Source organism: Pseudorasbora parva, chromosome 13, assembly GCF_024679245.1.
Source record: "Pseudorasbora parva isolate DD20220531a chromosome 13, ASM2467924v1, whole genome shotgun sequence".
In the NCBI taxonomy this organism is placed as follows: domain Eukaryota; kingdom Metazoa; phylum Chordata; class Actinopteri; order Cypriniformes; family Gobionidae; genus Pseudorasbora; species Pseudorasbora parva.
In genome coordinates, this window is record NC_090184.1 from 9,446,503 (window position 1) to 9,472,321 (window position 25,819).

General features: G+C 35.8%; 1 protein-coding gene across 12 annotated transcripts in view; it reads left to right on the forward strand.

Moving 5' to 3' along the window:
* Positions 1 to 25,819, forward strand: part of prdm16 (PR domain containing 16) — a 313,157-nt gene that overhangs the window by 72,564 nt on the left and 214,774 nt on the right. For all 12 annotated transcript variants that reach the window (XM_067413114.1, XM_067413121.1, XM_067413120.1 and 9 more), the window contains one exon: positions 15,938 to 16,287. In XM_067413114.1, coding sequence (XP_067269215.1) covers positions 15,938 to 16,287 — 350 coding nt within the window. The remainder of the gene's footprint in view (positions 1 to 15,937; positions 16,288 to 25,819) is intronic.

The following is a 25,819-nucleotide window of genomic DNA, read 5'->3' on the forward strand; positions in this document are numbered from 1 at the left end:
CTGTAAGCAGAATGGTAGTGTATTCCATTCCCAACATATCCAAAAGGGTGGAAAGAGAGTGTCTTATATTACTTCCATTTAATTCGTCTAACTCATGTGAGTGCATTGAGGGATACAGTATTCCATTTATGATCTGTTACATAGCCCACATTTTGACAAAAGTAGGTTATCCGGTCATTCCATGCAGAAAATGCGCGTGCCGCAGTGCACTGTCTACCGCAACAATAGTTTAATTAGTATTGGTATGGTGGTGGAGCGTTCTGGTTTTGTTGCGCTGTTTCCAGCTTCTGTATTGAGTCCTCAGTCTGGGCTGCTTTAGCTCTTTCCTGGCGGGTCAATGAGGCAGAACAGTGTGATTAGACGGCCCAGTGCTGTGGCTGGCTTATTGAACGACCCCGGCTAATTCACTTGACCTGCTCGCCCGAGTCCGCACTCATGAAAAGACCAGTGGAGAAGGGCAGGTGTTCTGTAACATTATGTCAGTATGTGTTCTGATCTAGTTTGAGATGTCATGTACAGTAAACTAAAGTTAATATCTCTGCTGTGAAATGTGCAGTGTGTTTTTTACCACTGAATGGTTAAGTATTTTTGAGTTCCTCACTTAATAAGTATAATGACATGGGTATGACATAGGTATTACAAGGAGAGGGTGAAATATGAGGACATTGGCCATGTCCTCATTTTTCAAAATGCTTATAAATCATACAGGATGAGTTTTTTTTTTTTTTTTTTTTTTGTTGTTGAGAAAATGCAGAATGTTTCCTGTGTTGGGTAGGTTTAGGGGCAGGGGCAGTGTAGGGGTATAGAAAATATGGTTTGTACGGTATAAAAACCATTACGCCTATGGGATGTCCCCACATTTCACAAAAACAACGTGTGTGTGTGTGTGTGTGTGTGTGTGTGTGTGTGTGTGTGTGTGTGTGTGTGTGTGTATGTGTGTGTGTGTGTGTGTGTGTGTGTGCTATGTTTATTAATGAAAGAGTTTTGTAAGGAAAACTAGAATAATTTCCATCTTTTAAAAAAAAGTGTGATATTTTAATCCAGTACTGTATGAACAAACTAAAGAGTAGTGGCTCATAGCTCCAGTATTCATTCTGTACTCTTTGTACCCTCTCTGGCTGTTTCTCGTTTCATTCTGTATCTTTGTAAGTTACAACCCCCTCAACCACTACCCCTCTTCACCTTCCTCCCTCTATCCCTCTCTCGCTCTCTGAAATCTCCCTCTTTTGCTCACGTCCCCGTGCGCCGCCAGGTCAGTGGCATGCTAACACTTTTGTCAGTGTGATTAATAGCATGCTGGATTGTCGTTAATTCACTGGCTAATGACTAAGACCGGGGCCAGTCCAGGAGTAATCGGGTGATGTATAGGTGGGGAGTGCTCTCCGAGCCAGAGGTGAAAATCATTTCCCCCAACTCAGATACCGTCGCAAACCCAACCAATGGCTTTTCCTGTTAATAAAAATTAATGCATTGCTCTCTTTCTCTCTTCTCTGTTATTCCCACTGGGTAACTAAATGAGGCTGTAAAATACACCCAAAACTGAGACTTTACTTCTTGGCAGAATAGAAATGGAAATTAGTATGCAATGTAAGCTCTTCGGGTTCATGATGCTCCATAAGATGGCTCTAATCTTAGTTTGTGAGCTTATAATCAAAGGCGAAAACTATTGTGCACCTGCTAATATAAAATAAATAAATAAATGATATAACTTTTTGGATAATGTTGAAAACACAGTAATGGTTTATTTGTAAAACAAATATTATTATATTAGTTTGTGGGATGGTTGAAATAGAAAAAATATATGCACAGCCATATACACTAATGTTCAACAGTTTGGGGTCTGTTATATTTTGTTCATGTTTCTGAAAGGCCCATTCAAGGCCCGTTTATACTAAGGACGATAGTGCTAACAATAAAGAGCAGTTCTAAAATCGTTGTTAATATAAAAAAAAAAAAAAATCCACAACACAATATCGTTGGAATTACTTTCAGAGGGTTTGGTAATGAACGATAAAAACACAGACAGCCAATCAGAATCAATCCAGCTTGATTAATCGACAAACTTATTTTGGATGCGATTAATCACGATTAATCGTTTAGAGAGAACTTAGTGAAGGACTCCTCAAACTTATTTTGGATGCGATTAACCGCGGTGGATCTTTTTGACAGCACTAAGTGAAGGACTTTAGATTTTTTTTTTTTTTTATGCGAGTAATCACGATTAATTGTTTTGACAGCACTAAGTGAAATATTTTAGAAACTGCTTTTTTTTGGGGGGGGGGGGGGTGCGATTAATCACGATTACTTGTTTTGACAGCACAAAGTGAAGAACTCCACAAACATTTATTTTGGGTGTGATTAATCGCGATTAATCGTTTTGACAGCACTCTAAGTGAAGGGCTTTAGAAACTGTTTTTTTGGGGGGATGCGATTAATCGTGATTAATTGTTTTGACAGCAGTAAGTGAATGTTTCCACAAACTTTTATTTTGGATATGATTAATCATGATTAATCGTTTTGGCAGCACTAAGTAAAGGATTCCATAAACTTTTATTCTGAAACCAATTAATTGTGAATAATCTTTCATTTTTATGTGAAGGACTCTGGACTTTTTTGCCAGGAAAATCATAAGGATGTGATGTTTACGGCTCCCAAGAGCCTTTCTTCTTTTCAGGGACACTTTAAATGAACAAATGCTTATACAATGCTCAGGATTATACCATTCTGTATTGTAATGCTAATGTGCCATGCAAAGAAAAGGGATTAGCTCAAACTAGTCTCACGTAGTCAGATCTATTTAGTCTATAGTTTCAAATTACTTAAATTGGAATTAGTCTACCTCATCTTTCGACATGATGCCAGTGAATTCCAGAGCTAGTGCAAACATATCTGCATCTCTACGATCAGATGCTTTCTTAACTCCTGCTTTCTCACCACTGTAATTTTTGTTGTGTGCTTTTTTTTTTTATTATTGAGAGAACATATGTACATATTCATCTAAACATCACTCTCAGCAGCATTGGGATTTTTGATAAAATAGATCCCTTCAAAGGTATTTCTAAGATTATTTTTGCTTTATCCATGAGTATTTCAGGGCATTGAATCGCATTCAATCTCTTGTATGTTACTTGTGCATGGGTGCGAACCAGTTGCCGTCTGCAGTTCACTTAGCAGTCACCGGTGTCGCTAATAACAAAGGTTTCTGAATTCTACAAATAGCTCCTTTCATTTTAATATGAGAAACTGTGATGGCAACCATACTCACAAAATTGAATTTTAATATGCTTTTTTTCAAGAAAATAATACTCAGCAAGGATACAATTAAACTGATCAATAGTTATAACTACTTAAAGACTTCTAACTTTTGAATATACTTGGTGCTGTGTTGTCACCATTTATTTTCAATACACCCATGTACATACTAATGTTCTGCATAGTGGCATGACGATGAGGATGAGGATGATGAGGATGATGATGATGATGATGATGATGATGATTATGATGATGATGAGGATGATGATGGTTATATCTGTACATTCATCTATTTCATAGACAATTTAATTAAAATGTATATTCAGGAATCATTCTGATCATGGCTTTAATTTTCAGAAAAACTGATTTTTGAGTAGCCATTGCTTATACGACTAATTGCAAATAATCTTGCTTTACTTACAAGAGTGTGTTTAGTGCATTCTCCCCACTGATATAAAATTGCTTTGATTGCAAAGTGGCATAGTGTTTAAAATTAGACATTTGATTATTTATTGCTTTCAGGAGTTTAAAATGAATGCTTATCATGGCTTTGGTCTTGCGTGATATACAGTAGCAAGCGAACGAGCAGCAGTGTTTCTGGAGTAGATGGAGCATATGCTGTTGTGTCATTATCCAGACGTCTGAGACCTTCTGGCACTTATTAGCAAACCTTAGCCTTTTCCTGCATGCGTCTCCGTCTGCCTCCTCTCTCCCTCTATTTGCCTCTATCTTGCCCCCCATGGGTGATGTTTGCAACTCAATTTGGCAAATGTAAGTTAGTATTGATTATTATTAATATTTATCATGTTTGTGAAAATGTCTTTTCCCTGGTGCTATTAATCTGTCGTGTTAATAAATGTCTGCTCAAGGCCTTGCGCTGCTCCCCGGGGAGCAAGGCAGACTAGAATGGCAATCAGGAGAGGCTGACAGGAACGACGCACACACACACACACACACACACACACACACACACACACACACACACACACACACACACACACACACACACACACACACACACACACACACACACACACACACACACACACACACACACACACACACACACACACACACACACACACACACACACACACAGCCAGGTTCCCGCAGGCCCTAATATGATTTTGGTAACTGATTAGGCTTTGTAAAACCAGGTGTGGGGATTTAAGTCTTCTAATTATGTGCATCAATTAAATGCTAAAGGTGTAAGAAATCTTTGTGCTTTGTAGCATGGTGAATATTATTGTACCACCCCATTGTTTTGGTTCATAACTTTGGTTTTACAGCAAAGGGGTTTACAGTTCTTTCTTTCTTTGTTTCTTTGTTTTATTTATTTTTTATTTAAATTTAACAACTGTGCAAGTGTGAAAATGTCAAAACCACTCAACCCTAGTTGTTGTCAATATTACTGAGGTGCACAGCACATTGGAGAGAATATCTGTCTTTGCCAATGTAAGTTTGTTCTTTTCTTAATAACTGGCATGGGCATAATTAGGGTGATAACTCGGTGCAAAAATAGGGCTTTATATTTTACCGAAATAATGGGATTTAAAGGATACACATAGTTTCTGCCAATCTTGTGTTTATCTTGAGTATAGAATAGTATTGAATCCTTCATATCACTGAAGAGTCTTTAGTTTTATCATATTTACAAAAGACAGATACGCTGTACAGATTCTTTCTGAAAACAGCCAAACTTGTGCAGGGATGCAGTGGGCTAAAGACTCATGAGTACACACACATTTTTTTGTGAATATTGGATTTCACGTTGTACACCCCGCATATTTTATCCCCCTTCACTGCCCCTGACACTAAACCTACCCATCATGGGAAACATTCTGCATTTTTACATTTTCAAAAAACACAATGTAGGTGATCTCAGGTTTATGTTACATTGAGGGGACATTTGGTCCCCACAATGTTATATAAACAAGTACACACACACACACACACACACTTTAGACTCGTGACCGGGAACCAACAAACACACTTGCAGAACTGCGCTGCTGGTCCGGGAAAGCAAACTGCATCCACTGTTTCCTTAACTCTGGGTTATTTGGGAATCTGAACAAGGTTATCTTTCCCTTACAAACAGAAACACACTTCTTTAGTGACACTGTTGATTGTGTGGCATAACAACTAAATGACAGCGCTGCCGACGGCTTCCGTAACACCCAACTAAGCTTATGATGGGTGTGCTCTTGCTTTCTCTCTGGTTGACATGCACATGCACTTATCTGGGAGAAGTGCCCATACAAGGACTTCCACCTTTTTTTGACCTCATAAAGGGCCGTACAAAAAAAATAAAAAATAAATAAAAAAAAACTTTCCAAAATGTATTCCAATCCTGTAGGAGTGTATTTGACACGTAAGTACTCTTTTTTGGAAATTTTGGCCATGTTTAGCATGGCAATCCAACTCTTTAAAAGTGTAAATAAGTCAGAATGCATAGTGTGTGCACAGGGGGGCTTGAGACTCTGCCTCTTTAATCAAATCGCAAGTATATTTTGTTTTTGTATATTTGTGTGGTCACTTGACTGATTTATAAGACTGTACTAACTAACTTTTATTCTATTAGCCAACAATAGCCCATAATGAACATTTCAAGTGCTGTGCATAACGCGCTCTTTAACAGCATGTGCTGTCTCAGTCCACAGCCTAAGCAATCGCTCTGGTCTTCTCCAATGTGGTACATCAAGTATAATTTAAATAGTCCTTATTATTCCAACATAATTAAACACTAAACACTATTAAACAATATAAGTCTCCCCCTTATCTAATATTGTCCAAAAAACACATAAAATATTACTTAAGTTTAACAATTTTACTCTTCTCGTCAAGTCCCAAGCAAAGCATGCTGGGAACTACAGTTTCAGCAAAAATCCTTTTTGAGTACTTAATTGGTTCACATTCACCCCAATGTAATCTAGTAGATTGCACATTTAAGGGAATTACATTAATCGAAAGCAAAGAAATCAGGTTTAGAAGAGAAATACAATTTTGTTGCCTAGATAACAAATAACATGATGAAGTAAATTGAAAAATGTGTGTTTTCCAGGGTTTTTTTTTTCAGTGTACATAACCTGATTTCACCAAGTTCAACATGTTCCCGTATCAACATCTTTGTTATTCCAGGAACAACATTCCAATCAACCAATCATATTTGAGGGACAGGTTTACCGTTTACAATTTTAGGCTTACAATCAGTGTTAGGTGCTTCTGCGTCAGTTTTAATCATATTATTAGGCATAACTTATGTGTAGGGTAGGTTTGGGGGTAGAGATATATTTATGAATACATTTTCAGACAGGAATGTTGTTCCTGGATCAACAAAATATGTTTACAAAATCAGGATGTTCACCTGGGACTAGGTGGCTAAATTAATATAATAATATATTATGTAATATAGTGCTATATTACAATGACAATATTTTTTTCTGCAAAATTGGGCAGTTTTTTGTGCATAATTAGTGAAACATTTATTTTGCTCTCAGATGCAGTAGTGGTTTGTGTTCACTGTAGGCTATGCTGCAAAAAATGAGCCAGTGTGATTCATTGAGCTCATGGCTCACATATTCCGTTGAGATGAAGCTGGTGAAGTGTGCCAGTGCGTCCGGCAGCTCGGCACAGATCATTGTGTATTGACTGTTCAAACAGCCGAGGTGATTGAGGTCACTTACTTCAGCACTCTCTTCAGACCGCACACATATATTGAGTTTGCTCTGGCCTGCAGAGTATATATACATGCTGACACTGTTAGTGTGTGTGTGTGTGTGTAGACTGCTTGAGGTGTGAGTACTGTATATCATGCAAAGGTGTAGCAGGCTTATGTACCAGAGTAATATATAATAATATAATATTAGAATAATATGCAATGAAGAATCTTCTCTTGTTGTAATATTCCCCATGACACCGATCTTTGAGAGAAAGAAAAGTGCTACTTTAAGTGTTATTTGGAAATGTTCCCTGCTGCTTTTACGAGGGAAAACAGAGCATGTTTCTGGAAAGCAAAGTTTTTAGGTATAGAAACTCAGAGAAGAGAAAGTCAGCTTTTGATTCAATGGAACATGAGGCTTCTGATGATGACAACTTTTTAAAGTGGCCAGGACAGGACCAATTTGAAGCTTTTTCCTTATTTGGAATATCACAATATGTGCTTGTTTTATATTTATCTCCACAAAGTGTCCACAAAAAAAATGGATGGAACGGATTGCCTGAATTTTTTGAGTTGTGCCAACTTATTTAGGTTTACAGTGTAGGCCTATACAAGGTTAAGATATACAGTAAGCTGTGCGCTGAGGAAAACAGACAGTCGGTGCACATCAGCTCAGTCTTTGTCCTTCGTTATTTTTCAGATGTGTTCATAACATATATATATATATATATATATATATATATATATATATATATATATATATATATATATATATATATATATATATATATATATATATATATATATATATATATATATATATATATTTTTTTTTTTTTTTTTGGGTATGTGTCTTTCGGTTCGGTTCATATGCACGTCTGTAACATTTGTATGTGTTTTAAATGTAATTTCAAATGTAATGTCCTTCCAAGGATGGGACAATATAATTTATTTTCATATACTTTGAAAGTTCATAGATGTTATGAACACATCTGAAAAATAACGAAGGACAAAGACTGAGCTGATGTGCACAGACTGTCTGTTTTCCTCAGCGCACAGCTTACTGTATATCTTAACCTTGTATAGGCCTACACTGTAAACCTAAATAAGTTGGCACAACTCATTTAGGCCTACACTGTAAACCTAAATAAGTTGGCACAACTCATTTAGGCCTACACTGTAAACCTAAATAAGTTGGCACAACTCAAAAAATTCAGGCAATCCGTTACATCCATTTTTTTTAATTAACAAATGTAAAGTTTAATTTAGCAGAACTTTCAGTATTTTATTATTATTTTAGTGCTCATATTTTAATTTCTCTTAACTTCAAATATTTGAATTAGCTAATTCATACATTGAAATTAAAATGATCGACTTAAATATTTTTAGTAGTGGAAACTTGCCTAGCTTTTACTAGATAGCTAAAAAATGCTACCTTGCTAATTGGTAACAAAATGCTTTGATAGCATTAGCATGGTACATTATAATACATTTAACATATCTTTTCTCAAAATAAACTCATGCTACACTTAACACAATGACCCTACAAAAAAACAAGCAAACAAACAAACAAACAAACCAACAAACAACATAACAGACATTCTTCTAATCTAGCATAATAAATCATTAAACACTACTAAATCTCACTCTCAATGTCAATCTTGCAAAATTTGTATTATTTTTTAAAAATTCTCTCTCTTTTGAGTGTCATGGCAAAGCATTCTGAGAAATATAATTCCTAGCCCAGTTTCAGTTAAATTTAAGTTTGTCTAAGCGAAAAGAAACACGTTCATAATGTTTTGATGGAAAAAAAGAGAAAGTTCTAAAAACTCATAAAAGTTAATTTGATTGAACTAATTTGCTTACTTTGAGTTGACACTACTCAAACTATTTAATTATTTTGACTGTTAGGGTTTATAGTGTACTTAAATTTCTATTTTGCGTAAAGAATAATCTTGACAGTGAGTCGTTGACTTCATTGAACGACTTTTTAATTTAAAGACAGGCATAATTTGTTATTAAACCACTGAGACACTGAAATCACAGAATAATGAACGGCTCACATGTAAAAGAACACAATGATGCGCTTCACATTGTTTTATTTAATAGAATCACAGCCTTCGCAATCTGATAATTGCACTGAGCCATAATGCGATTACGCTTTATTACGATTATCATGGTGCAATACGATTAAGCATTTTTTATGTCTATACTTATGTACAAAAAAAATATTAATAGTAATAATAGCAAACACCACTAGTTCGATGAGCTGTGAATAAACCTCAAATGTCAATGAGTTTGGAATTTGAACTAAAGATTGAAGCCATATTTAAGAGTTTATTGTTAGATGCCCTAATGAGACTCTAGCCGAGCAGCGCTAGCATAAATTCACTTTTTGAAATGACAGTGAAAATGTATGTAGGTCAAAGGCCTGAGATCTCTGGACTGATCAGCTCTTCAGGAAGAAGAACACAGAGCATGGCAGTGTCTCCCCTCGACTCTATAGCAGCTTGCAATAATAAAGGCCCCTGTTCTCCTGCTTAAGTGACGCTTTTACAATTTATCAAATAAATCTGATGCCTTCATGTCTACTGCCCGGCTGCACAGTAGTTTCCAGTGGAATAACAAAGCAGAACAAGCGTTTCATTGTGGCCATAGCTCAGAGTAGAGAAGGACCCCCAAGGTGCGAATTAATGATGACGGCTTGATGTAATCAGGATAAACAGTTCAGTATGAGAGCGAGAGCAAACAGAGACAGAAGAAGGCACTTCACTTCCGGGAGACATTTTGAACATCAGTGTCCAGCAGAGATCCCTATCCCAGAGAACGTCAGATCCTCAGTTTAAAATGCTTCTTTAGTCAGTCCATCCTTCTGGTAGCTTTGTAGATTTGTGGCATGGAATCTGGTTCATATTGCAGCTAATTCTGGCCAAGAACCACTCACTTAGAAAGGACGAGACCATCTGACTGACATAGAAACCAACCGACATTTGTCACAATGTTTTGTTTTTACGTGCCCTGTGGTCTTGGAGGTACCATAAGGGCAGCCAATCAAGTTCCTGGATCAGCATCTTTGTGGATCCTGGAACAAGATTCCACTCAACCAATCAGATTTTAGGGACAGTTTGAAGTTTATAGTTCATGTCAAGTTCAGGCGCACAACCAGGGTTGTGTTATTCACCTATCATTTCCCTTTAATTTTAGAGATTTATGGTTTATGGATAGGGCAGAAATGATTAGGAGAAAAAACTCAGGCAAGAATGTTGTTCCAGGATCCACAAAATACTTACTTGGCAAAATCACAGCAGCCAATCACATCTGAACAGAAGATGGATCAAAAAGTCAGTCCATAGATTTTGGCCGGTCCGTTGGGTTGCCATCTGAGATTAAGTTTTCACACCTGGCTCGATTGGAGCATTTGTTTCACTACCATGTGTGTTTTCTCCTTTAGGGGCCGTTTACACAAAACCCTTTTCCACTAAAAACTGAAAACTTTGTATGTGTTTTGGCTGTTCATTTACATGAAAACTGCATTATGGGGCCTGCAAATGTAAACTTAAAAGAAACGGATTTCAAAGTGCACGTTTTTACAAACGATAAGCTACGTAAGCTACAAATTCGAGATCACCTGAACAAGGAAGTTCAAGCCCAATTAAAAAAGAATTCTGTGGTGTGAACGGACTGACCAATGGACAGCCAAAACTGTTATAGAGAATCTATATCATAATTCACAATGGGAAATGTGTTGCGTTTACAGCAGCGGCTAACTTGTTAATCCATCTTGATGATGCTATGAGGAACATAAACCGGTTTACTCTGACCAATGAGAGGACAGTTTCACTCGCATGTGACTTGCATAAACACATTTTGGCATGTTTTGAAATATTTCCTTCAAAGCGAACCGAGCCAAGAAGCAACACTGTAACACTTTATGTCCATGTTTTTTGAACAAAGAGAATTATATGTCAGACAATTTCTGAAAACTTCCCATTTGGAGTCCTAAGCAACATGTAGTATGTTTGTGAAAATGTTCTCTTGGTTCTGATGTTTTGTTCATCACAATTAAGTCCTTTAAACGCCATTTAAATCACTCTTCTAGTGTAGCTATCTGTTAGTCCAGCCTTTTTAACTGGAGTATTTAATAGATTTTCCAACCCTTTCTATGGTTGTTGAAAATTTACTCGGGTCATATGCCAAAAATGAGAAGGGGAAAAAAGTTTTAATGGTTTGAAAACACTTTTGATTCTTGCAAACAGCACCAGATAGGCAGTGGTTATAAAACTTTAACTGATCTGTGAAAAGGGGAAGCTACTACTGGGCCACATGTTCTTAAGTTAATTGCCTGGCTGCTTTGAGACTCCAATGAAAGTCTGATCATTAAAGAAATTGGTAAAACATTTCTTTGCCCTCAAAATCGCAAGATGACGCATGATCTGTTTTAAAAGCTTTTCATTTTTATTTATTTTCTACTGTGGAGGTTTTATATAATACATTCCCTGATTAAAAAGCTTCCATGGGAAGCTAGGGCATCTTTAGATTTAAATACATAGTTAATAATTCTATCCTAAATTACCCTCATGTCATTCTAAAACCAAAATACTTATTTATTTCACCCAAAAATGAAAATTAGCTCATGACTTTATTCACCCTGGCTAATCCTGGCTAATCCAAGCTTTATAATGGCAGGGATTGTTGCTCAGTTTTGTGACGGTTTTGTTTATCAAATAACGTGCTCCCCACGGCTCTTGGGGGTTAATGAAGGCCTTTTGAAGTGAATCGTTGCATTTGTGTAAGAAACATATCCATATTTCAAACTTTTTTATTAAAGTTCCGGACGATCGCCCTCCGTGGAAAAGTTTGCCTTCTTGGAGTTCAAGATGCGTAATCGACATCTGCCTAGCGTACCTGTTAGCGTAAACCTTTGAACTGCAGAGGCACTTTCAACACTTTTTCCATAAACTGAAAACCAAAGGCGATCAGCCGAAAAGCTATTTTATAAAAATGTATAATGGCATAAAGTCATTTATTAATCTCCCGAAGCAGTGTGGAGCACATTATTTGACGGACAGATGCATTTTTATGGACTTCAAAAACAAAGCAACAATCCCTGCCATTATAAAGCTTGGATTAGCCAGGACTTTTTTAATATAACTTTTATTCGCCTGAAAGAAGAATGTGATCTCTTGAGGGTGAGTTAATCATAGGCTAATTTTCCTTTTTGGGTGAACTGTCCCTTTAAGTTCATGTTATAAGACCAAATCTCATTGTTTCCTGCAAAAGCTCAAATGTGCTTGCGTGCTGTGAGAACAAACCTCACTGTCAAGAAAGTTTCATAAAAATATTAAATAAAAAAAAAGAAACTTTAACTTAAACGTTTTTAACTAAAAGTAAGTAACCTAAATTTTGAGTTTATAGAAATAAAAAAAGGAAAGTTGATACAATGAAGAAAATTTGTTTAATAAATAGAAACTCAAAATATCATTGTATCTGAACCACATAAAAAATGTGATAAATCATGAAAATAGCACAATTTGGCATGTTTCACTTCGTCATCAGAAATAAAACACACACAATTACCCAATATGCTTACAAATTCTTTTAATAATATTTTAATAAATGTTGTCGAATCTCAAAAAATGTTCATTGTATTAACTAAAAAAAAATATTTCAATGAACTCAAAATTTTAAGGCAACCAGGAAAAAATTTTTCCGAAATAATTATGGGTTGAGAATTAATGAGAGGTGATCAGGACCTCAAATCAAAGGAGTTATGTATAAAGAAATGACATTTATTATTGATTTGAAAAACAGACTATGAAGTAATGCCCAAAACATGAAACTTGCACAGCCGTGTAAAAAATCAACAATTGTGTGGTTTCGCCGTGATCGACCAATCAAAATCAAATATTACACAAAATATAATGCACTTAAATAATGTTGTATTAAAGGTCAAACGTCCCAAAGTTCCCAGAGTGTTCCTGAGGAACATTTCTTTTGTTTCACCCTCTCCTGCTCTTTCTGATCTTTTAACTGTCTGTGTCTTTTGATTTGAAGCCAACCTAGCAGTAACTACAATTTATACTAATTCATGCTGTTGCTTATAAGAATGTGAGAGAAAACAGTTTGGAGTCATAAACTTGTGTTCTTGGCAGCGCTGGCGGGGGGGCCGAGCCTGGTTGATTGGAAGCACTCCTGGTGTAATTGCGGCCTAGTTAGCCCTGATTGCTGGTCCTGTGTTTGGATAGCAAACTGCAGTGGTGCTGCTACAAATTACAGCGAGTCCATCCATGCATGCTTGCATAGTTGTCATCATGGATACCGATCGAAAGTGTCTTTTGTGTACTGCCTCAGACCCCAGCTAAGAAATGTTAGAACACAGATTCAGGTGAGATGCGTCTGGTTTGGAGAACAGATTGCATTTGGGCCAGTTGTTTTGCGTAATCTCTCCAGGATCGACAGCTCCAGCTCAGATGGTCCCAGGCGTACTTCGTGATGCGTGTAGAACTAATGCAGAGAAACAGAACCTATGTTTAGCAATCGGAGTTGTACCTTTCGCTAGCATGAATGATGAGTACCATAATTATGCTGTCAGGCAAAGAGTGACAATAAACATAGATGGCTGGCAGTGGCGTCAGGCCACAGGGTCATTTGCTGCTATTATTTGTAAAATGATCAGACAGGAAATGGTGGTGACTATGAAATAAATGGGATCGTCCTTGTGCCAGACTCTAACTTACAGATGATCTTACAAGGGTTTTCTTTTCATTTAGATGGAGCGTCCTATTCACAGATCACTGTGTAACCAGCAATAGAAAAATAAAAGTTGGGTTTGAATCATTCATGCTTGTTTCAATGACTTGATGATGTTGGCGGTCTCTTATTGGTTGGTGTGGCAAAGTGGTTAAGAACATGGACTTGTGACAGAAAGCTTGATGGTTTATTCTCCATATGTTTATTTTCCTCATACTTGCGGTTAGCGAGTTGAACAACGCATATCCCTAAGTATTAAACTTTGACACATTCTCACGTTCCACACCGATTGTGTTACGGATATGAATGATACCTTAAGTTGGATGAGTTGTTGAGTGTATGCTGTTACATTTCGAAGTGATCAGGGAGCGGAAATCCCATAGACTTACATTTAAAGGAGGGAACCAAACCATTTCAAGACCAGGGGCTGGATTCACAAAAAATTCTTAAGATTAAAATTACTCTTAACTGCCAATTTCTTCTTATTTTCTTCAGAAAAAATATTATATTTTTATATATTATATATTATATATTAAATATAATATAATATTTTTAAAAAAAAAATTGTATGCTCTTTTCTTTTTTCGAATGATTGTTCTTACGATAAAATTTAAGAAGTATTCATATTCACGAAAAGAATGTTCTTAAAAATCATCGTAAATAGCTTCTTAAAGTTAGGATAACCTCCAACCTATCTTGAATGCCCAAATGTAAGATGTTTAACCAATTTATTGGATTGTTTCAAATATTAAGCATTACAACATAACAGTAGCTAGCTAAATATAATATGTATAACTAATAGGAAGCATAAAAAGTCAGGCTTTGAGGTGTTTTTCATTCAGCAAGTCTTCACTTTCAGTAATACCTTTCAATAAAATAACACCATTTATTTTCTTCTTAAGTAAAAAAATAAGATGTTCTATTCTTACAAACTTCTTAGAATTTTCTTAACTTTTTTCTTAAGAACATTTCCGTTGATCCGGCCCCAGAACATCATACTCTAATGATAAAAAAAAACATTGTCAGCCAATCAGAATCCCCCAAAATGCAGAATTCAAGAAAGTGGCAGACGACATGATTGCAGGGCACACTATGGAATATCATCATGCTGTGGTGTGGGCACTAATATAGGTATTTATATAGGTATTTTTATAGTTATCTTTCTTGTTGTAAAAAGGACTTACACCACTTAAAATATAAAAATATAAAAATATAAATATAAAAAGATGATGTTCAAAGAACAGGATTTTCGACAGGCAATGCAAACAACATTTTACACAAAAATGTAAATTCTGTTATTATTTAACCATTATTTTCCCCATAGGTTGTTCCAACACTGTATGATGTTATTTTTTTCTTCTTCTGTGAAACACAAATATATGAGAGCCCGTTTTTGCCACTAAAAAAAAAAAAAAAAAAATATATATATATATATATATATATATATATATATATATATATATATATATATATATATATATATATATATATATATATATATATATATATATATATATATAAATGGTGACTCTTTATCTCCGAATTCTGACTTTTTTTTCTCACAATAGCGAGTTATAAAGTCAGAATTCTGAGATAAGCTCACAATTGCGTGATATAAAGTCACAATTCTGATAAAAAAAAAAGTCAGAATTGTAATATATCACGCAATTGCGAGTTTCTATCACAGAATTCTGACTTTATAACTCGCAGTTGCGAGTTTATTTCTCAGAATTCTGACTTTATCCCGCAATTATGAGTTTATACCTCAGAATTCTAACTTTTTTTCACAGAATTGTGATCTTATATCATGCAATTGCGAGTTCACACCTCAGAATTCTGGTTTTCTAACTCACAATTAGAAAAATTATCGTCAGAATTATGACTTTATGTCACTCCATTGTGAGAAAAAAAAAGTCTGAATTTTGAGATAAAAAGTCACAATTTATATTTATTTTTATTTAGTAGCGAACAGGCTTCCATACAAATATGATTTTCAATCATCATTTAATTATTTAGTCAATAATCTTTCCGGAGTGTCCTGTCATTACATGGAAAAGAGCTGCATGGACATTCTTCAAAAGTTCTCATTTCGTGTTCCATAGCATGTTTGGAACGACATAAGTGATAATGACAGAATTAAAATTTTGGGGTGAATTTTCCCTTTCAAAATCTTTCAAAAAACAGTAAACTGGAGAAATGCAGCTGAAGATCGTTTGACGAGCTTTGCATCTCTTTATTCTGCTAATGTCTTGCAAATGTCTCTGTATCGTCTTTCAGATGACAGTGAGGCAGTAGACAGCATGTATGACACAGAGCTCAATCTCGTGACCGGTGAGAGCGCAGAAGAGGAGACAGAAGACAGCATCATGTCCCCCATTGCGGTGGGGCCCACGTCCCCTCAGCCCTGCAATGAGGACTTCACTCCTAAAGAGGGCTCACCCTATGAGGTGCCCGTCTACATTCCCGATGATATTCCCATCCCTGCTGACTTGGAGCTCCGCGAGTCGTCTGTTCCAGGGGCTGGCCTTGGAATCTGGGCTAAAGTCAAAATTCGGATGGGAGAACGCTTCGGACCATACAACGGACTGCAGAGCACCACGGTAAAAGAGACCACTTATGGATGGGAGGTACGTGGAGACTATATGGCATGCCCTTTACGTCAGAAAGTTTGTTAAAATGCTATTTGAGTTTGAAAGAACACAATTTAGGCCCTAAAAATGGCTCACTTGAAGTGGACATGCAGTCTTTTATACTTCTTTCAAGCATGTCCGTACTGGTTTGGCTGACTTCAAAGTGTGTTAGGACCAAAGAACATTAAGTCCAAGCAACACTACTTCACCAAAGTGTGGACTCGTAGGAGGTCTGCAAGGGTCAAGGGCGCCATTTGAGACAGAACCTTAGTTTAGACTATGAAGATGAACAGGGCCTCCAGTGATTCAAGGCTCAATTTGGCTGGTGTATGTGGTAAGTCAACCCTGCGGTGACTAGCTCACAGCCTGTGGGAAAGACATGAGCACATTATGGGGTAAAGATGTTCATTCCATGTCTCTGTTTCTTTTTTTTTTTCTTCGTTTCCTTTTTCTTTTCCATCCATCCCTGAATTTCATTTAATGGTGATTTTCAAAACCCTGATTACTGAAGATATCAGCTTTTCTCTTCTGCCTACATCTATTAGAATACACTCATTTGGTCACGCCACATGATATGGGTTATGGGAGACGCGTGGCATTTGCGTGGAGCCATATTGAACTATTAATTTTCATTTCAACATGACATCGGAGGATATTGAAGTTGCTTCGGTAAGCTCATTAGGGCACATGCTGATTCCCCCCACATGACTGATCAGACGTGAGCCGCTCTCTCTCTTTTTCTTTTCTCTCCCTCTGTGTATTCTGCTCCACTGATATATACCATTACACTCATTTAGAATTACATATGTGCAGGGCCGTTTTCGGGTGGGCAACCAGAAACGTTGTCCTGGGCCCTGTGATGGAGCGGGCCACAGGGTCCTCTATATATAGCCTACTCATTGGGCCTGAGTGAGGATTTATTTCTGAAACATTTTGACAATTTTTTATGCTTTCAGCTAGCATTAGGAGCGTAGTGTTCTCTCTTCCATTGACCATTTTGAAATGCGTTTTAAAGAATTCTGTCTTTCCTTAAGATTCCTTAAAATCAAGGCAGATAAATGTGTATGCACACTAAAACCAGTATGTTATTTCACTCACCTGACCTACTGTGTTTGTAAAAATAAAAAATAAAAATAAATAAAAGTACACAACAGTATACAACCAGAACACAGCATGAAATATTGAATCCCATCATGCACCTTTAATTTGTATTAATACACTTTTTTACATATGCACACAATATGTGGTTTATGGGGACTCTGTAGGTTTAATGGTTGTTATGCTGTGCAACACATATATTTAATCCCCCTACAATAACCTGCTACCTGAATCTACCTATCACACAAAACTTTTGGCAATTTTTTTTTTTATAAAAAAAGCCATTTGGTTTACAAGAACACAGGAAGTGTCCTCATAAACCATGGTTACATTGTAATACCCGTGTGAGTATACACATTTGTCCTCATAAACCACACACACACACACACTTCTTCTTCTTCTTCTTCTTCTTCTTCTTCTTCTTCTTCTTCTTCTTCTTCTTCTTCTTCTTCTTCTTCTTCTTCTTCTTCTTCTTCTTCTTCTTCTTCTTCTTCTTCTTCTTCTTCTTCTTCTTCTTCTTCTTCTTCTCTATGGCAACCCAAAGAGCCGCTTGAGGGAAGTTTGGCACACATAAAGAGGACAGTCCAAATATTCACCATAGCAAATTTGGAGTCTCTAACTCAATCCCTCTTGTGCCACCACCTGTCCAAAGTTTGACTTATGTTTGTGCTAATAACTTTTTAAGGGGTAGAAAGAAAAATATTTCACCCTCTGATTCCTTGGCTCAAGCCAATTCAGATGGACACTACGTTGTCATTTTGTGTCATTTCCACCATTTTTTTCCACCATTTTGAATTTTCCTCCTAGGCCGTTGCTCTGATTTACACACAAATTGAAGCAGATTATCTCCGGACCATGTAAAAATAAAAAATAAAATAATAAATAAATAAATAAATAAATAAATAAATAAACAAACAAACAAACAAACAAACAAACAAACAAACAAACAAACAAACAAACAAATAAATAAATAAATAAATAAATAAATAAATAAATAAATAAATAAATAAATAAAGAATCAATCAATCAATCAATCAATCAATCAATCAATCAATCAATCAATCAATCAATCAATCAATCAATCAATCAATCAATCAATAAATAAATAAATAAATAAATAAATAAATAAATAAATAAATAAATTTAATGAAGTGCCCTCCACAATTAACATGAGGCTATTGCTCCGAAACGCTTTAGCGTATTCTGACCAAATTTGGTGTGTGTTATGACAACCATAACCTGAGGCTACCTGCAGTGTTTCTGCTCAGCGGCACCTAGTGGTCAGGAGATTTGATTATTGCCTATTTTTGCTGGTCTCTTTACATTCGGTGCATCAGGCCGAATGGCGAATCGTATGATACCCAGTTTTCCCATTTCTGCCATTTTGCACGTTTGCCATTCAAAATTTGGACAAAAAAATGCTATATTTTACAAACACAATGACATATCGGAACAAAAGTGGATTTTTTTTTCCAAATATATATATATATTTAATCAAATTTGCCTTTTGTAATGAAAGTTGTCTTAATAGATTCCTTGGGTCATGCCGATTTTGCTATAATCAGCAAAACTTACTGTTCCTCCATTTAGAATTTCTTTAAAAAACGACTTTCCGATCTCCTCCTACAACGTTTGTCCAACTTTCATCAAATTTGAATAAGATCGCCTTTGGACTGTCACCTCACTCTGATCCCACCACATCAATATTGTAACCGCACCACCAATTGGTCAAAAGTGAAAACCATTAAATCATATTATTAGTCTATGTATAAATCATTTTTCAGCCATTTTACCTAAAATCATTTTACCTCAAATCATTAAAATACCTTTAATTGCTCATTGTTGCAGTTGGTCTGAGACTCCCATCCATGTTGGCATGTCTTATTGTCGCTTGGACCCAATAATTGTTGCTTGCAGCTATATTTATTATTATTATTATTAATTGGCAGTGTGCAGTACACTATAACATTCCAAAAATAGTCGTTGAAACAATAATTGGTCAGCTAAACTCCATGCTTTCATACTTTTTTCTCTCTCAAGGAATTCATATTTCTGCTTTTGACATGCCTAGTTTAATTCCCCAGAAAAGGCATTCGAACGGCCTTGCTTTGGGTTGGATTCACCACTAATGATGCTCATCAGAATACAACCCCAAGAGAAAGCTTCTCTCTCTTTCAGTCTCTCTCTTGCTGTCTCTGTCCGCCTGACACAATGCTCAAGTTTCAGCCCTAATTTACACGCTCAAGTACTTTGGCTTTATGTTTTATAAAGAGTACACTCAAGGCCCCGGTTGACAGCGTAACGATTGACAAGGAGCACATCTATGGGTATTTGCTCATGCACACACACACACATACACACACTTGCTAAAGACCGGAGAGACATCTGTTGGACCATCTGTGACAAACCATCTATAAAAATGATACTTGTTAGCAGCTGCCGGAAAGCGGATGACAGTGTGTTGTCTTGTTTTGAGTATTTTCTGTTTAATTACATTATTTATTTTCTTGTGAATTATAATGGGCATTTTTAGTGTTAAAAACTTACCCCACCTTAATAAACAGATAACTATAAGTTAAGAAGAAACAAAAAACCTTCCTGCTTAGTGACTCTGTGGTAGTTTCAAAACATCAGTATGTTTGAGCATCCTCACACAGTAACACAGCAACAACCAATGGCGTGATGTTGGGGCGGAGCTATCTGTTTGTCCGGCCACTGACAGATGGGGAAATATTTTTTTTTTAGTGGAAATATTTTTGCAGTTCTTTTGTTGCTGCTAATGGTGTAGAAACCACACTCTTCACCTTTTGATGGTTGTCGTGTGGCAATCATTTCATCCGCGGCTGTTACAGCTATACTCTGTGTTACGTTTTAGGGCATTATATGTTTTACTCAAAAGAAAAATGAAAACAATCATTCCGAAACCTCAAGCTCATGAAACATCTGCTTTAAAAGGCGGGAAATAAAAGAAAATATCTAAGCCACATCCTGTCTGCCTCATTCGCCATGGCTGGAGGGTTTTGAGCTCTTATTAGAGATAGTCATAACAGTCAGACACAGATAGCCATCGCCGCTGTCCCTGAGGGGCTGGACTCGGCCACGTCATCACGCCGCCCCGACCCTTAGACAAATAGACAGAAGTGAGAGCAGAGCAGCAAAGAGCAAAAAGTCAGAGGTGTTAATAGAGCGGGATTACAGAGCGGCCACAATGGGCCAAACACAGACAGATATCCACCGAGTGTTTGAATCACGGATCAGATGCGCTAAGAGCTCACATGGTTTCTCATGACTGCAAAACATGCATATGCTGGATATTCAATGTCATGCTCTAACGTTTCTGTCTGTGGTACAATCGTGACTTTTCCATATTTTAGGCTCAAAATACCTGCAAACAAAATATGCAATGCCTTATTCATAGCTTTAATTTTTGAGCTGTCTTGCTGTCCACTGTCTACATGCCCACCTACAAAATAACCTTATAACTGTCATGTTGGAGTTTAGCATTTGCATTTTGCTAAGCTAAGTTTAGTTGACATGTTAGTAAGCCAACTCCCTATAAACAGAATATTGTACTAGTATTTGTATTGTATTGTACTAGTTTTACTTTTAATATAATTTACTATTTTAATTAGTATGCCATATATATATATATATATATATATATATATATATATATATATATATATATATATATATATATATATATATATATATATATATATATATATATATATATATATATATATATATATATATATATATATTTTTTTTTTTTTTTTTTTCTTTGATAATAGCTTTTTTGATCTGTTTTGGTGTTTTGCTATTTGCCATCTGGTCAGATTGAAAGAAAATCCCAGTGTGAAAAGTTAATGTAGTTTTTTCAGACACTTATGAAAATGTATATAGTTTTAATTTATATTACAGCCGAACTTTTGGTTTATTATTGGGCATAAGAACTTCTTTATATGAAATTTCATTATTACTTCTATTCTCTTTGAAATATGGTGAAAGTGTAAAGTGATAAACATTCACCGTAAACTTAAACATACTTTAATGTAATTTCCATTGAAACGTGTGTAATGAATTTAAGTATATTTGTAATAACTAAGTTACAATCAAAATTACATTTTAAAAACATATTAACTTTAAATGCAATATCGAATAGCATTACAGTTGAAATTATAATCAAGTACTTTAGAATGTGTACTTCCTTTAAAGCATGACAAATCATTGTTAAAACAGAATGATTTAAAATGCACTTTAATGTAAAACGTTTGTTAAGACTTTACTTTCAGATGTAATTTTATAATGTATATAATGGCATTTATATAATTGGTTAAATTATAAATAATTTAACCAAAGTTCAAATGCATTATAGTATTTGCATATTATAATGTTCATTGATATATCTGAAATTGGTTATTTGTCATGTGTTTTAATAGATTTCACTTTCCAAAGCCGTGACATAAGTATTTCAATGTATTATAAATGTTACATTAAATTAATGGGACCAAACATGTATTACAAGGCATTATTAAAACTACTTTTATAATGCATAAATGTGAATGTTACAAAAGTAAAATGTTACAAAATTAAGTAAAATGTTACTAAACTTTTAATTTGACATTGTTAAAAGTGTACTTAAGTGTGCAGTCTCAAAAGTGTACTCTTTTTAAGTAGCCTTTTATTAAATGAATATTATATTATCTGCAAGTACAAATTTTAAGATGTGAAAAACACTAGAAAGTGCACATTCAATACGGTTATTCTGGATCTTTTTTTCACAAGGGGCTGGTCAAACAGCTAAACCAGAAAAAAATGAAAGTGTTTCAACATGGTTAAGTACAGAACTTCTTTCTCCTGGTCTGGCGTTTTGGAGGGATTTTTGCTATCTGAGCTCATGGCAAAGCATTCTGGAATTGCATTCACCTCTTGCTAGCTGAACCAATCAAAATGTGTTATATAATATTTTTTTGTAATTCGATTGTTTTCAGCTATGAATAAGAGTGCGGTACATTGTCAGATTCTCCATTACTTATACTGCCTACTTCCAAAAGTCATGAATTTGCCTTAAAATGCTGTCTGGATAGGCAGCTCACCAGCAAACTGATGTCTGTGAGCGTTTGCCTGGTGTGGGTTAATGAGAAGAGACTGCAGGTAGAACAGGAAGTCATCTTCCGTCTGTCCCCCAGGCAGTCCTGTCTCGACTGAAGAGGTGTTAACTCAGATTCATTTCAGCGAGACGGACAGCTCAATCTCCGAGATGCTTAGCCCCAGGGCTTCACTCCCAGAGACACACTCTCTCTACCCACAAAGCACTGCTCAGGAACAAGAGACAGAGCCCGTCTATTTAAAAGCCATTATGATTCTCTTTATCACAACATATTATAACACCGACCCCAGACACAGACGCTTTCAATCAGATCTGTTTCTGAGCGGGACTCTGGGGTCCCGGAGAGGAAGGTTTATAGCCAGTGGCCCTGTCGGTTTAACGGGGTCGATGGTGTGATGGCACTAGCTGGGGTATTGACGGAAGTGCCGAACACACTATAGAACGTGAGGTGGGACGCTGGCAATCCAACGTGAGATGCTGTCAGATTAGTTCCATAGGGGACTGCTGTCACCGTGCTTTCATGTGTGTGTCCGTCTACTGCCAGACATGACTAGAGGGGACAATGTGAGCACAGGCTTTGTGTGCTTCTGAAGTATACATCTTCTTTTACTGACACAGGATATGTCAACAAATAAAAAATAAAATAGTTTTCATATGATAAATTAGTCAGGAAGACTACTTTTCTATCGGTTAAACAACAAAACTGCATGTATTTTGTAGAAGAACATTGTTTTGGTTGTGCTACGGCTCTGTGTGAGTGTAAGGATGAATATGGCACTTCACAATAGATAACACATTAAAATTACCTCTATTAGAGAGCTACATGGCAGTTTATCAGTTCAGTAAAACACCTTACTACTTACTTTTTACATCCCCCAGTTCTCGTCATCTATGAAAAGCCAAGCCAATGTTGATTCTTGTTTTATTACAAGCTCTGTCACATTCTCTTTTTTACCAGCAGACTTTCCTCAGTTTTTATTTTTTTATTTTTATTGGTGATTCCCTGGAGGTTTGACATTTAGCTGCTCCCTTTTCGAACCTTTCCTGCTCATTGTGGTAACTAACCTCTGCCACTCCCACACCAAACACCTGACAAAGTAGTTAGAGCAACTTTTCTCTATTTACAGATATGACGGTGTGTAAGCAATTTCCCATAAAAACTATCCAGACATGTCTAAAATATAAACACTTATAATAGGCTTGCCATAGTGAATCAGGGTAACACAAAAAACATGTTTTGGAAAAAAGGATTGAAAATGTATTGACTTTTTCGCTTTGGTACATTTCTCGAATAAAACTCACAATTTGCAAAACAGTAAGTGCATTTGAAAGTCAAGATTCACGTGGGAGCAATTTACCAATTCAGGACAGATTACAGTTTTTCTCAGTCGCTTTGGTACATTTCTCAGATCAAAATTGAAATTCTCAAAACTACCTGTTCAATTCTCACATCATTGTGTCACTTGTGCACATCAAAAAAATCAGTTTCTCATTTATATGGACAAGTTGCAAATGCTTTCGTACATCCATGCAAATGATTATGTACAATTCTCTGTTGTTTCCTACATTATCAGTTGCTTCTGTCATATTGATCAAAATGTATTATATTGGGTCTCTGTTGAATAGTCTCACCCCCCACAACATTTAGGCACAAGCTCATTGCATAAGTCTTTACATGCAAAATGGTTGAACAAATTATCATAATATGTCAAGCATATATATTTCCATTAGACTTTTTTCTAAATCTGTCCTGTATTGGTAAATTGCTCACAGGTGAATCTTGACTTTCTCTAACGAAGGTGCTTCTCATGAAACATCAACTAGCAGATATATACTTTGTATATAAACTTTTATACTGACAACATGACTAAACAATTTGACTGTCTTATCCGTACACAAAGACACAAGGCCTTGTCATTCTGATGGCACTGACATGTTCGCTGACACAGATATTTACTTTTGAGAGATGAACTAAGGATTTTGAGTAAGAGAGTGGATTTTGCAGGTTTTCCAAGGTGTTTTGCAATTTGTACAAATTGTTTTGAGAAATGCACTTACTGTTTTGCAAATTGTGAGTTTGATTCGAGAAATGTACCAAAGCGACTGAGAAAAACTGTAAGAAAAAAGTCTAATGGAAATATATAAAGTATAGAAATATGCTTGACATATTATGATAACTAGTTCAACCATTTTGCATATAAAGACTTATGCAATGAGCTTGTGCCTAAATGTTGTGGGGGGTGAGACTATATTCAACAGACACCCAATATAATACATTTTGATCAATATGACAGAAGCAACTGATAATGTATAGGAAACAACAGAGAATTGTACATAATCATTTGCATGGATGTACGAAAGCATTTGCAACTTGTTCAAATAAATGAGAAACTGATTTTTTGATGTGCACAAGTGTGAAATACTTTTTATTTTATTTGACATAGTGTGTCATACTGTAAATGGATTGATTAATCCAAATATATTTAACTGAATTTTAGAGGGATAGTTTAAGTTTTTTTTTTTCATTCTAATATTATTTCTAATATTTGAATCTTATTTTATTTTAGTCAACAAAAACTTTTTCAGTAGTTTTAGCTACAGTAATTCTGTGTAGAACACCACAAAAGGCAGTATAATTATTTGATGTCTGTGAAATAAATTGAAGTTTGTTCTCATTGCACAGCATGTCTTAGTGCATATTTGAAAGTTCACATGAATACTACACAATTCACATATTCCACTGGGGAAGTGATACGCAATTATGGCAGACATACATCTGCCATATCTTGGCAAGATTATGGTTAGTATTTGCAATTATTTATCAATTAGCTTTTTACTGTTTTGAAAGTCTTTATTTATTTTTTCCTTTATTGCAGGACACATGATTTTTACATGTAATTAAAATGAGCAACCTTGGTGAGTATATTTAGCAGTTAATGAATAGTTTATGTATTTACAGAACTTTATTTCAACAACAGACCTATAAGGAGACTCTTTATTCAACCAAGAAACAAAAGAATCAATGTATGAGGCAATCAGAGAAGGAGAAAGCTTGCTATGGCATTTCTTCAAAAGCCAGATAAATGATGTGTACACACGCCGTGCCCTGGCAGTGTCAGCGGGTGTGGTAGATTTGATGTTAAACCCAGTTTGACCTCAGTTATGTTGTTTAGTGTCATTTATCGTAAGGTTTTCTGTTCCCATCCCTTATGTTCTGATTTAAGTGTGTTATGAAAACGGAAGGAAAGACTTTTTTTTTCTTCTTTTTTTTTCATCAACATGGAACAGCAACAGGAACTGCTTCTAAGAATCATTGGA